Source organism: Cynocephalus volans, chromosome 12 (genome assembly GCF_027409185.1).
Source record: "Cynocephalus volans isolate mCynVol1 chromosome 12, mCynVol1.pri, whole genome shotgun sequence".
Taxonomy (NCBI): domain Eukaryota; kingdom Metazoa; phylum Chordata; class Mammalia; order Dermoptera; family Cynocephalidae; genus Cynocephalus; species Cynocephalus volans.
The window spans coordinates 54367459-54380736 of record NC_084471.1 but is presented as its reverse complement, the minus strand read 5'-3'; the positions used below and the strand labels follow the sequence as shown (position 1 = coordinate 54380736).

Here is a 13278-nt window from a genome sequence, read left to right as displayed (position 1 = left end):
TCTCGACCCACTCACCATCTGTCTGTTTCTTAATTTTCAAGGTGACAGTCTCTCCCGCCATCTGTAACAAATGGATGGCTTCACTCAGAGGCTTCCCTTTCAAGCTGCTGCTGTTGATGGCTAGGATTCGGTCTCCTATGTGGATTGCGCCAGTTCTGAAATAACAAATAGAAATAGAGAAGGTAAAAATTATCCCGCAAGCTATTGAATATAAATTCCCTGACATGCTTTATACATTCATAATAATAAAAGACTTGGCAAGAGTCTCCAGAAGTCACTTCTTTTAGCTTTCTCCCGGGCAGTGTTATAAGATAACTGCATCTGTTGTGAATTACTTTTTAGTTTCCAATAAAATTAGAAAAATTGTTTTAATTAGTTTTTAAAATGGACTTGTGTGCTTTTTAAATTCCAAGAAAGCTGAGTCATTTGGTAACCTTCTTAAAAATCTCAAGGAATTGAAAAACAAACATAGTGATGGATAGCATGGAACGTTCTTTCTACAGATTTAAAATATTTAACACAGTCAGTACCCAGATCACCAGAAGTGAGGTTCAGAGAGATGCGGACATAGCCAGACCCTGGTGTGGCAGGGTCTCCCCTATTGACAATTCCAGGGATTGAAAAAGGCTAAACACAAGAATAAATTAGCACTAAGTTTCAATCCAATTTGCCACCTACCAGCTGTGTGACCTGGGTACCTTATTTTAACCTCTCTGGGTGTCAGTTTCCTTATCTTTACAATGGGGACGGTCATCTTATGGGGAAGCTCTGAGGATTAAATAGGAAAACATATGTAAAGGACCTAGCACACTGCTTAAAGTGTGGAAAAATAAAATAAATGAATTTATTGATCAATAAACTAATAAACCTTTGATCTTTTCCCTTCTCTTCCCATCCTCACCCAATTCTGAACTAGCAGGTTGGATTTGCAGTTCTGACATTGGCCACATCTATGTTTGGAAGCACTGGGAGGGGAAGGAGTAGACTCACAGCAGGGAAGCTCAGGGATGGTATAAAAACTCAGATCTCTACACCTGGGCTGAAGCTGTAAATCTGAATCCCTGGTGCTAGCCTCCTGTTATACCAGCTCACTTCAAATGCAGTGGGCAAAGGAACTGACCCATCTCACAGGGCTGCTTGTGCTGAGCACTCTGACTGCAGCTTGCTTCTGGAATAGTGGCAGCTGTGCTGAGCTGCAGCAATGGGACAACAGAGGTGACACAGAGTCATGCAGGTTATGAGGGGCTGCTTAACAAGTCTGCCAATGCACCTACTCTCAAGGAGTTTTTTTCCTGGAAAAAAAAAAGATCTCTTTATTCTTTCATTAAGAGTCTCTATGAATGATCCATGTTATGAGCCATAGACACTTTACCAGTAGGCTGCTGAGTCAGATCAATGTTCATCTTTTCTTTGTCTCTCTAACAGAGATACCTAGGACAGGAGGGCACCTGAAGAATATCATATCATAGGTGTCTCCACTAATATCAGAATATTAAATTCCAGCAGAGTAACCCTTTCTGAGCTGCCTCAGTCCCCTCAACTGACAGATGAAGGTGTTGGATGAGCTGATTTCAAAGGTTCCTTGCAGCTCCAAAATTTTGCAGTGCTACATCTTTATTTTGCAAACTATTATCTTCAGGTGTCAGCATGAACAATGTTCGTGCATTCCTGAGCTAGGTTACTGGAGGACAGATCTGGTTATAGGGTTTGTTATATGCCTGATGACATGTCTCAAAGAAACACAATAGGCAGAGGGTGGGCAGGGGATGGGGGTGCGTGCATCATAGCCAAAGGAACAAGTGGGCATTCCAAATTATAAGATACTATTATGATGGGTCAATACACTGTGTTTCTCAAAATCTTTAAAGTTGAAGCCTGTATCATGCTCTCCTGAAAACACAGCAGCTGAGCCCAGCACCTGTCAGGTAACAGAGGCTCAGTAAATGTTTGCTGAATTGAATTGGACAAGCCTTTTAACCTCCCTGAACTTTAGTCTTTTCCTCTCAAAATGGACATAATATAAATCTACCTCCAGTCGACTGTGGTCAGTTTATACATTTCTCGAGAGTAACATCAATGACATCTTTTACTGCCTATAAGTTGCCCCTCGAAGTCAAGTCAGAGCACTGCCTGAGAATTCTCAAGCCCTTAAATCAATCCCTTGTGCGGATTTGTAAAAATCAACAGATAACCAAACAGAAGAGGAGAGCATGTTTTCATGTGGCTATGAAGAAGGAAGCTCATCTCAGACGCAGGTAATCATAGCAATTCCTTCAAATTTTACCTTTCAGCTAATCCCCCTTTAGTGAGGCTTGAGATGATTATAGGATCAAACGGCTCTTCAGTTCCTGAAATTGTGATGCCAAGGGGCCCCCCATAGCGCTTAAGCTCCACAGTGTAAATAATTGCTCCGGAACTTTCTTGCTCATCTGCAATAAATGCCAAGTAGTCATAATTGATTTCTTCAGAAAAAGAAAAATAAGACACATATATTCATACATAAAGCAGGACATTCAAAACATTATCAAAGCATAATGTCTCGGGCAATAATTATTTTGGGAAGTTGCACTTTCTTAATAGACTCTTACATTCTAATATAGGGATGTAGTTGTCATCTATGCCAAGGAAGGGGAACAATGCCTAATGACTTACGTTTTAAATTTGAGTCATCCCAACTGGGCCCTTTAGACTGTGTTTGCCTAGCATTTTGTAAACGTTGATAAATACCTGTGGAATAAACCTATGGCTGAGTAGGTAATATGGGAGGAGAGAGTCACTCAGTTAATAAAGAAGAGATTGGGCCATGTGATTTCCATTTTCAAGCTTTCCATGCAAGATAACGTTCAATATAGAAAAGCTGATTTTGCTAAGTGCTGTGGATTTAATATTCACAAATTTCTCACCAAAATTCACTGAGGCTTGACCCCCATAGTAACAGTGTTGAGAGGTGGGAAATCTGATTATGATATTTGAAAGGTAGGCCTTTAAGAGGTGATTAGATTGTGAAGACTGTGCCCTCGTGAATTAAATTAATCCATTCATGGAGTGATGAGTTAATGGTTTAAAGGTTATCAGGGAATGGTTCTGATGGCTTTATAAGGAGAGCAAGTGAGCATGTTAACTCTCTTGCTCTTGACTGCATCACCACAGGACTTTGCAGAAACTTCCCACCAAGAACAAGGCTCTCACCAGATGTGTTTCCTGGACCATGGACTTCCCAGCTTTCAAAATTGTAAGAAATAAATTCTATTTCATTTTCTTATGAATTATTCAGTTTCAAGTATTGTTATAAATAACAGAAAATAGAGTAATACATTAATGATTAAAGCAAATGATAACATATATGATTCAAAGACAACAGCAGGAGATCTAGAATCCCATACATATTCCACTGACTATGTCTTCAAATGTGAGTCCTATTGATGAATTCATGGATATTAAAGCAGAGATTTGAATGATTTTTATCTCTTCTCTTCTCTTGAGAGTAAAAGCCACTGTAAGCTATGTTTCAATAGCATATACCAGGCTGTCACACTGTCATGAACTAATTTTGGCTATTGAACATGAAGAAAGACATTTGTGAATGAGATCTGCCTAAAGCATTGGCCAGAAAGATGTCACGGGCCACTTTCAGCATAGTGGGGGTTGTGATCATGTCAGGGTTGCAAACATGAAGTCTCAGAATTCAAAGGGTTTTATTTGCTTATGACATACTTAAAGTTCTTGAGCATTTCTTGTTTTACTTCTTGGGTACAGGAGCTGTGAATGGTTAAGGAGCTGTTTCATTTCTGTACCTAAGGATGCAATGAAATGGTCCAGTAGCTATTTTAATAAAACAGTCAGCTTTTATAGTCAGGGTATAACATAGCAGAGAATTAACAGGGCCACACTTTTACAATGAGCAGCTGTTCATTTATGCTCTGAAACCCTAAAATAAGGAGGAAAAGCTCAAGTTAATTCAGTTGTCTTTGTGTGTAGTGAAGAATTTGGGTGAACATAAAAAGAGAGGTGTATAGAGCAACATGGAAGCAATGTGCCCTCTCTTGCCAGCACTTTGTTCACTTCTGCCATAGATTGGGAGTTCTGGAATGTGGCCATCACCTCCACTTCCTGAGTGCTCTACTCCTAATAAGCTCCATACATTGAGAATTAAAGACCATCTACTACAAATGGCAGTGTTTAAATCAACATCTTAGGGTATAAAAATCATTTTCAATATTAGACTCAAATTTATATTAGTAGTTGAGAATCCTCTACACCAGGCCTAAAATAGCTCTGTTTGATGGTTCACAAACTTCTTCCAGGCTGCTGCTTAAGTTGTGATCAATAGGCTGGTGATGACCTGCTAAGGGCTCCTAAGAGAAACATCAGGATACAAGGTGATCTAATATTAGGTAAGGGTCAAAAATTTAAATTTTCCTACAGGATGATATTTTGTCACTCTTCAGGGATGACTTTGACCGAAATGAATGAGGTATTATTGGACAGACTGCATGTACTTTGCAGCCTGCACCACCAGCTATATTCTGGATAAAATTCTGGATGAGTCATTTGAGCAACCCCTGGCATAGTTAAATTTGAGTTCTGTTGGGCACTCTGTTGGCCATTCAGTGTGGGTGTGTATGCCATTGGAAAAACCTCGACCCTTAAATGCTCTCCGTATAGGGCAACCATGAGCACAAGTTTGTCCATGGGCACAGAGCATTCTAGGTTTTGGCATCAACTCTTTATGGGACTTAGGGAAAATGAAAGTCGACCAGCAACTGGAGACTCAGGAACCTGTGGGAGGTTTCAGTTGAAACTTCAGTCCATATGAAAACAAGTACTGGTCCACGCAAAGATAAGTTTGGGCACAGTCACACTTGGTGGAAGAAGGGGAAGACCTGGCTCTAGATGGCTCATTTTTCAGGCAATCCAGAATGAACACTGTGTTATGTTTGGAAAATTCTGTACCTTGCATCACAAATATGACAAAATAACACCAGGGATGGAGTAAATGGGTTTAGGACAGTCAGTTTCAGGCTGTCTTAGGTGGGAACATTTTTAAATAGGCATCTGAGGCCTTGCTATAACTAGAAGGCAATTGTTATGGTTTAGATAGTGATGGAGATACAAATCCAAAAAACGGCAGTATTGTAACTCAGAAGGACCACCTTGTGGGAGGAAACAGGATGAAGTGATGCTGTATTGAGATTATGACAGAAATGAAAGCTGATTGAAAACCAAATAAATTGAGAGAAACAAAAAAGAGAAAGGGAGATTTAAGAGATGTTATAAGCAAGAGCAATGAGTAGATCTTTTGGGATCCTAATTCAAACAAACCAACTGTTTTTTTAAAAAGCTATCTATCTCTCTGTCTGTCTGTCTGTCCATCCATCCATCTACCTGCCTATATCTATCTGTAATCTATCTATCATCTATGTGTGTATGTATCTATCTACCCATCTATGTATCTATACATCTATCTGCCTATCTTTTTATATGTACTTACATATGAAAATCAAGGAAATGTAAACATTAAGTGAATATTTGATGATATTAAGAATTATTCCTAATTTTAAAAAATGTAATGATGTTATTTAGCTATGTGTTTTATTTTATTTATTTATTTATTTATTTATTTATTTATTTAAAAAGATAAGTAAGGGGATCTTAACCCTTGACTTGGTGTTGTCAGCACCAGGCTCACCAAGTGAGCTAACCGGCCATCCTTGTATGGGATCCAAACCCATGGCCTTGGTGTTATCAGCACCGCACTCTCCCAAGTGAGCCACGGGCCAGCCCTAGTTATGTGTTTTAAAAGAGTATCATTTAAGGATACATTAGCAATATTTACAATATGAAATGACATGATACTTGAAATTTGTTCAAAATAATCCAGTGTGTGGGTGGGTGAAGAAACTAGACTGGGAATATAAATGAAGCAAGATTGGTCATAAGTTAATAGTTATTGACACTGAGTGATGCATGATGATCCATTACACTATTTTTCTCTATTTTTGTATGTATTTGGAATTTCATAACAAGTTTTTAAAAAGAAAATAATATTAATTTCCTCAGAAAACCCCATGTGGACACTTTGAGTAAACAGACATTTAATTAGTCTGGCTTCTTTCTTTACATAGATGATGGCAGTGGCAGCTGCCTGCGCATAGTGTTATCCAGACCATATGGCCCGTCTGCCCACAAGGCAAGGTTCCCAGGGCATCCCACTGTCATTCGCTCACAAGGAGGTCCCCATTTTGACTCTGCCCAGTTTTTCATAGCAATGGTTTCTTCCTAAATGGTTTTCCTACTTGGGATTCAGCCTTTGCCCTCCCCACCCACATCTATTTTTACCAGTGCTGCCAACACATAATTCCTTCCCTTTTCTTCCCAGAATACTTTTAAAACACAAATCTGAATGTTAGTATTTTATTTGAAGCTTTTCATTGGTTCCCCAATTCCTTAACAATGAAATATAACCCCTTTGCAAGAGCTGAGCTGGAGCCTCTCTCTCCAGAGGGTCACACATCCTCCCCCAACCCAATCCAATCTCCTAAATTCTCCCCTCATCAAACCACTGCAGCTGCTTAAAAAGCACTTTTCTAACATCTTTAACCCTTGCACATGTTACTCCCTGTCCACAAACATCTTTCTTCCATTTGTTCCCCTGGAGAATTTCTACTCTTACTTCAAAACTTGGATCAGATGTCTTATCTTTCAGGAAGTCTTCCTGACTCCACAGCTGGAGATCCTACAGCTCCTGTGAATTCTTCTAGTATTTCTCAACTTTTTATTTTCCTTCTTGTTCCCCACCAAGAGAAAAGTTAAATTAATTTTAAATTCTCCCTAATGAGAGAAATTAAATATTAAGGAATAAGATTCAGTCAGGTAGGGTTGAGCTTTGCAGGGCACAAACCATTGTAATGTAATATCTAAGATTATTTGTTCCCCCCAAACCAATTTTTGCTCCCCTTGAGACTGCACGTTCTAGCATATACTTTTCACTCTATGTTTTAAGGATCTCTCTCCTTGTCTCCTTCATTAGAATAGGATCACTTTGAAAACAGATTTTTATTTTTATAACCCCACAGGCTAGAACTATGGCTGGCACCAAGGAGAATTCAGTAAATGCTTGAACAAATGAGCAAAAGGATGAATAAATGTTAGCACAGTCATTGGTTCCCAGGAAGAGATCTCTAAGAGAGCTTTGTGAGTCAGTTTCCCTGCTATGCCAAGGTCTAGTATTTCTCTCTAAGGCAGGGCATGCAAACTCAATCTGGCTTATTCAAAGTGTGAAAATGTGATCTGGCTGCCATTGTGGGACCAACAAACCTAGAGCTTCCTTCCTCCACTGTTCCAAGAATGTGGAGTCAGCTTCAGCCTGAACTTCCAATTCCATCTGCCTTCTTGGGCTTTAACCCAACTGGCATCCTTGCAAGGCCATGCAGCTTAGGAGGAGGGTAATAACTGCCATTTAGAAAGAGATGCTCAGACCATTTTGGAGGTGGAAGCACTCCAAGATCCTCTCTCCTTGAGGCTGCTCCAGCCTAGAAAGATTCGAAAGCAGCATTTAACCAGAACAGAAAACTTTCCGAGAAGGAAAAATGCAGAATCACCAGTAAGTTTCAAAGCAAGCCTAAACAGATGTTAATGATATTATAAACAGCTTTTATGTCACAACAGAAGGTTTACAACTATTAGTAAAAGACATGAAAGGGGCCAGCCTACTTGTTTGTTCTGCTCAGCTCTAGTTAAGAAAATTAATGGAACCACAGAACAGATGCAAAATTGCTGCATTACTTATTTGCAATGTTATTTTCAGGCTTCTTGAGTGCTGCCTGTTTAACAAAATGAGCACTGTCTGGCTTGAATCTATAATGGCAGCTGCTTCTGTGGCCAAATAGGAAGCTTGAGTTTGGTAGACAGCCTTTGGAAGGAGTACATGTGTGGGTCAATCAAGGTTCACTTCAACTAAAAGTGATGGAATTAATTTTAGAGTACAATTATATTTCTTGGAGTTGGACAGGCCTGAGAAAATAAACTAGAAAACTCTTTACAGCTTCTTTACTGTTGTGTGGTCATTTTACCTGGTCATGCCAAAACCATGTACTAAGAAAGTTCCAAAGAACAGTTGAGTGTTTAAGAGTAGCGTTCCAGTTTCTTTATGTAAGTGATAATTTATCAAAGCCAGGTCCCTTTGTGATGGTGCTTCTCAAAGTGTAGTTCTAGGACTAGCAGCTTTGGCATCATCTGGCAACTTTTTAAAAATGCAAATTCTCTGTGCCCTGCCAGACCTGTAGGAATCTGAAACTCTGGGAGAGGGGCCCAGTCATCTGTGTTTTAACAATCACCCTCTGGATGATTCTGATGAACATTTAAGTTTGAGAGCCATTACTTTGAGAGATCAAGTATAAAAAAAAAGAAAGAGTACTCTTTTTTTCTACCATAAGTCCTTTCAGCCAGCTTTTGCTCACAATCCCCTTCCACTACTCCTACTACAGCCAGGATCATTCTTGGGAACTTGTAATGGGGAATCTCCACTACCCCAATCTAGATTTTAGGAAAAACAGCTACTGCAAATTACTTAGCTCTGCTTACCACTAATGAACTGGGGAAAAACAAAACACACACACACACACACACACACACACACACACACACACACACACACACACACACACACACACACACACACACACGAAAGCCCAAACCTTTGAAGGATAGATTTAACTTTGCAATGAGCTATGTTTGCATAAAACTCTACTTGGAAGTGCATAAAGGTAATTTGCCCAGGATGGTACAAGCTGCAGCCTGGAAATGTTTCTCTGTACTGATTAGAACCCGTAAAGGTAAAGTACTAAATTTACGGTCTCTAAAAACATGCTATATATTCGAAGTAAGATGCTCTAAATCAAGAGAAAAATCATTAACAACTGTATATTTGATTTACATAAAGGTGGTAATACAAAACAGACTCTTGGAAACTACATGGGGTAGATTTGGAAACCTCCCTCTCTTCTCACAAATCCCAAAGTCTCTTCTGCTTTGCTTCAAGGTTCTTTTTCAGGCCCTTGCCATATCTCCAAACTCTTCCCTCTTCATTTAAGTTGGACCCAGATGCAATCAAAGCAAAACAATAGATTTTATTTCAAGAGGGTTATCTGCATCTTTGTGGGCCTGGGGATTGGGTAGCAGTCACTGCTCTGGAGCATTAGACCCATACAGGAACCATAATAAAAGATGACACATGCAAAAGCTCCTGAAGGCAGAATGGTGATGATCTAGAGCGGGGAAAAGTGCCAACCACCCGAGTGTTCCAGTGATCTGGCCATTGTTAAACAAAGCTAAAATTAATTTTTAAGACATCCTAATAATAACTGCTGATAGCATTCACTGGGCTTTATTAGGTGCAAACATTATTGCTACATGCTTAAATATATTACCTCCTTTGATCCTTAAAACAGCCATGTAAAGTAGGCATTAAAAGGACGTTTACAGATGAGGAAACTGATGCTTAGGGAAGTTAACTTGCCTAAGTTTCCCAGCTTGTCAGTGTGAAGCCAGTCCTGTGCTCTTGGTCATTTCCTTCTACTGCTTCCCTCGGCCTGGGCTAGAAAGAGTTCATTCAGACTCCCTTAAATGCCTCGTTCAACACTTTAGTAAAATGATTACAACCAGTGGTCACTAAGCAAATACTATGGCTTCACTCCCCTGCTTTAAGTCCTTTAATGGCTCTTCCTTGGCTCTTGGGGTAAAATCCAAATTTCCTAACTTGGCCTACAAGGCCCATGATGATCTGGCCCCAGTGTACCTTTCTAGCTCACCTCCTACCAAGTCCTTACACACACTGTGCTTCAGCCACATCTGCCCACTAGGATGTGCTGTGCTCTCTCTAACGTGCGCCACCTCCTGAACACTTTCAAGACCATGGCTTTTAGGATCATTGCCTTGAGTTCCCCAGGCTCCAGTGGACACCTCCACATTCTCTTAACATCTTGTGCATACCCATAGAACATGCATTATATTGCTATTGGTTTTCTTCTCTTTTACTTGGTGGTGACTGATTTAAGGGCAGGGATTGTATCCTTTTTACCTAAGACCTGGCAGTCCCTAGCACAGTACCTGGCACCTTATGGACACTAAATCAATGCTGATGGCATGACTGAAAGCCGATGATTTTAACAACATTTGGGAATAGTTCTGCCTTCTCCTTGGGTAAGGTACATGGCAGAGCAATGAGCCTAGCGCAGGTGGAAGTAAGGCTTACATTTTGAACCATCTGTTAAAACCAACTGCACTACTGGCTAGCTTAGAAAACCAAGTTATATCAACTGTGGTTAATAAACTTCCTGTGATTGATGAGAAAACCATCGTTGAAGGATGAAAAAGAGTAGGCAGTTAAAGAAAGAACTGGAAAACTCCTGGAGTACAGAAAGTATAATATTAGTATGAGCAATATTTCAGGAGGCAAAGAATATACACTGAATATTACCATTCAAAAATATTGAGACGGAGGATGGCAACTATTCAATGTGATAGTTCAAATCACCAGCATAATTTTAGATTAAGCACAATATCAAATTTCCAAAATCAATGACTATTGTAAGAATCAAAGCTTATTTTCCAGTCAGTTATATCTTGAGTGAGGATGAAAAAAAAAAAAGGAGGAAAAGGGACTTCAGGAGGTAATTTAATAAAAAGCAGGTCCCCACTGATTGACTGTCAGTAAGCATCTCTTTCAACAAGTTACAACAGCTCCCTGAGGTGGGTATTATTATGTACACACTACTGAAAAAAAAGTGAATCTCAGACAGGTTTAGTAACCTGCCCAAACTTGCACAGTTCAAATGCGGAAGAGTGAAACTTTCAACTCAGGTCTGATTTTAAAGTGTTTGCTCTTTATGACTACATAGTCTGCCTTGAACTAGTCAGGTCTTACATTTTGAATAACGGGGATTTCCCCCCTTGCTTTGCTCTGAATAAAAAACAATTCAGTTACTCAAATTATATTTATAATCGTATAAGGGAAGAGGATACTAGGATTACACGAATTCTTCCAAATCAATGATCAGATGATAATTTTCAAGTAGTGATCTGTTATAAAAACATGTCTGAATGAGCATATATTTTGGTACAGTGATTTTAGAAAATCTGGTTTTGGTAAATATTTCTCTCACACCAATATTTACAGTCATATTTTGAGTATATGTGTGTTTTTCAATGGAAAGATATAGGATTTTAAAAATAGAACTTCTTAAAAATTAAAAATACTTAATAGGCATGATAATTATCATAATATTATGTATGGAGATTACAGGGGAAACATGTAAAGGGGGAAAAAATAAGCCAGAGGAAATCAGCAACTGAAAATAAGGCCTAGCTCTCCAAGTGCTCAGTTGCTGTTTCTGAAACTCCTGCCAAGGTGTCTGCATGGCCTGGCTTTGAAGCTGGACACATCACCAACCACGCATACCATACATATTCATCTCTGGCTTGGCTTTTTCACTCTGCAAAGAAGGTAGCTGAGTTCTGCTGAGCTGCGCAAATCATGCAAAATAGATTTCTCCACTGGGTTTGCCTCTTCACTAGGACAGAATCTAGACTAATGTGGAAGCCTTTATCCCTCTTTGAAATAAATCTCCAAACAAAAATATAATTGAAGCAAGCTTGTAAAGAGAGAAATGCAGATGTTGGCACAGAAAATTAGTTGCTTGGGAAACAATGAGTACAAACCTATGTGTACTCTTAAACATTGGTTATAAAAATATTTGGGTATTACTATCTTACCAACTGTACTGATGGATACAACTGCCATTTTTTTTTTTTCTTACTTTGAATAGGTATCATAAACACATGGCCTGACATGACCATGAACTCTAGATCTAGATGATTTGATTATGGGAGATTTCAGAACATTGACAATAGTTTCATTATCCGTTGGAATAAAATTATATATACTAGAAGCTCTCTCTTTCTCTCCCTTTTTTTCCTTTCGGTGGCTGGCTGGTATGGGGATCCAATCCCTTGACCTTGGTGTTACAAGGCTGTGCTCTAACCAACTGAGATAACTGGCCAGCCCAGTAGAAGCTCTCTTAACCAATCTCCACTTAACTAATTTACTGGATTAATTGTGGCTCTCCATCCTTCATCATAAAATATACTGACCAATGCCATGGAATGCTGCAGAGTAATGGGTTTCTTCCTCTAGTCCCCCTATGCACTTCCGCTCTTGCTATTGCTTGTGTTGTTGTGGGGTAAATGCTAGACATAGCCCTATTCTTCCTTCTCATGCATACCAGAGTTTTCCCTCCCCCTAGCCAAGATAGTTACCCAAGGAAAGGCACATACCCTCTAAGACAAAAGGAAGAGTGGAGGAAGCAGGGACCCTAAGTAAATGAATTAGTATGCTGGCGCTAAAGTACTCTGGTGCCAGGAGAGTAGTGAGTAGATCCTTATTTACTCAGCCAGATCTCTGGCATGCTCTGATTTATGTGAGTTGGGTGAGAGTCTTTGTGTAAGCTTGCAAATGATTTATAACCCTACTTTGACCTGTTTACTATATAACTGTTATATGTACCCTGTGGTGGGGTGGATATCTAGCTGGCCGGCTGCTATCAGCAACACCTTTAAGTCTAATAGACCGATGTCTCTACCTACTGAAATACTAGGTGAGTTCTTTAGAATAGGCAAATACTATGCGAATGCCCTCTCAGAATTGGCAAAGGTGGCAGGATATTCCAGACAAACTCCCCATTGAAGCAGCCACAGGACAGATGGTGGGGACAAGAGGAATGTTGCAGGGAGAAAGACCTGTGTAGGCCACTGGTTCAATGTGCTCTGATATCACCAGCTTGGTAAATAGCTGGGGACTGCCGTGTGAGCACAGGAACACCCTGAAAATGAAGACAGGGCTGCTGGAGATATTGAAGGCAGTCGAAGAAAGAAGAGGTATTCAAAGGAAAAAAAGACTATAAGGCCATTGCTGTCGCAATAGCATGACCTTGCCTCTGGGTGCTCCGGCTGGCTAGTGATTGAAAAGGAAATTGAGTCGCAAAATCAAGGACAAAGGTTAAAAGAAGAATTAAGAATAGAAGGAGAGGCTCATTTAACCCAGGTTGATAGCAAGGATATGACAGTGTGTCATTTGGACCAAGCCACTGACCAGCTGCACGATTTGGCATGCCAGTTTGCAAAAATAAAAGGAAAGCGGTTGCTACAGGCTAAGATCCCTCTGGTCGTTACAAACCCAGAGTGGGATCCTAGAAAATGGGAGCCCTCTTCTGAGACAGATAC

The 13278-nt window shown here is 39.8% G+C and overlaps 1 protein-coding gene across 5 annotated transcripts in view; it reads right to left on the bottom strand.

The window, feature by feature from the left end:
• GRIP1 (glutamate receptor interacting protein 1) overlaps nt 1–13278 on the bottom strand; it is a 396854-nt gene that overhangs the window by 46342 nt on the left and 337234 nt on the right. For all 5 annotated transcript variants that reach the window (XM_063074588.1, XM_063074591.1, XM_063074593.1 and 2 more), the window contains 2 exons: nt 2285–2429; nt 16–155 (listed from right to left, as the gene is read on the bottom strand). In XM_063074588.1, the coding sequence (XP_062930658.1) occupies nt 16–155; nt 2285–2429 (285 nt within the window). The remainder of the gene's footprint in view (nt 1–15; nt 156–2284; nt 2430–13278) is intronic.